This window comes from Halyomorpha halys, unplaced genomic scaffold (assembly GCF_000696795.3).
Source record: "Halyomorpha halys isolate HHAL.00 unplaced genomic scaffold, Hhal_1.1 Scaffold181.1, whole genome shotgun sequence".
Taxonomy (NCBI): domain Eukaryota; kingdom Metazoa; phylum Arthropoda; class Insecta; order Hemiptera; family Pentatomidae; genus Halyomorpha; species Halyomorpha halys.
In genome coordinates, this window is record NW_027114494.1 from 179,130 (window position 1) to 179,634 (window position 505).

General features: G+C 36.4%; 1 protein-coding gene across 1 annotated transcript in view; it reads right to left on the minus strand.

Moving 5' to 3' along the window:
• Positions 1–505, minus strand: part of LOC106679168 (zinc finger protein 345-like) — an 8,616-nt gene that overhangs the window by 6,733 nt on the left and 1,378 nt on the right. The window contains exon 3 of the mRNA XM_067051692.1: positions 161–503. Coding sequence (XP_066907793.1) covers positions 161–503 — 343 coding nt within the window. The remainder of the gene's footprint in view (positions 1–160; positions 504–505) is intronic.

A 505-nucleotide genomic window follows, 5' to 3' on the forward strand; every position in this document is an offset into this window, starting at 1 on the left:
ATTATATGTAGTTTCATTTTTCCCGATCCTATTGATTTATAATCACAGTGAGGGCATTGATGAGACTTTTCATCTGTATGACGGGCCATTATATGGTTTTTCATATTTCCAGATTGTACTGATTTATAATTACAGTGTGGACATTGAAAAGACTTCTCACCTGTGTGACGGGCCATTATATGTTTTTTTAAGTGTTCAGATCGTCCTGATTTATAATCACAATGAGGACAGTGATGAGGCTTTTCACCAATATGATAGGCCATTATATGTCTTTTCAAACTTTCAGATCGTGTTGATTTATGATCACAGTGGGGACATTGATGGGACTTCTCACCTGTATGATGTGCTATTACATGTTCTTTTATACTTTCAGATCGCACTGATTTATAATTACAGTGTGGACATAGAATAGACTTCTCACCTGTGTGACGGGCCATTATATGTCTTTTCATATGTTCAGATCGTGCTGATTTATAATCACAATGAGGGCAGTGATGAGGCTTCT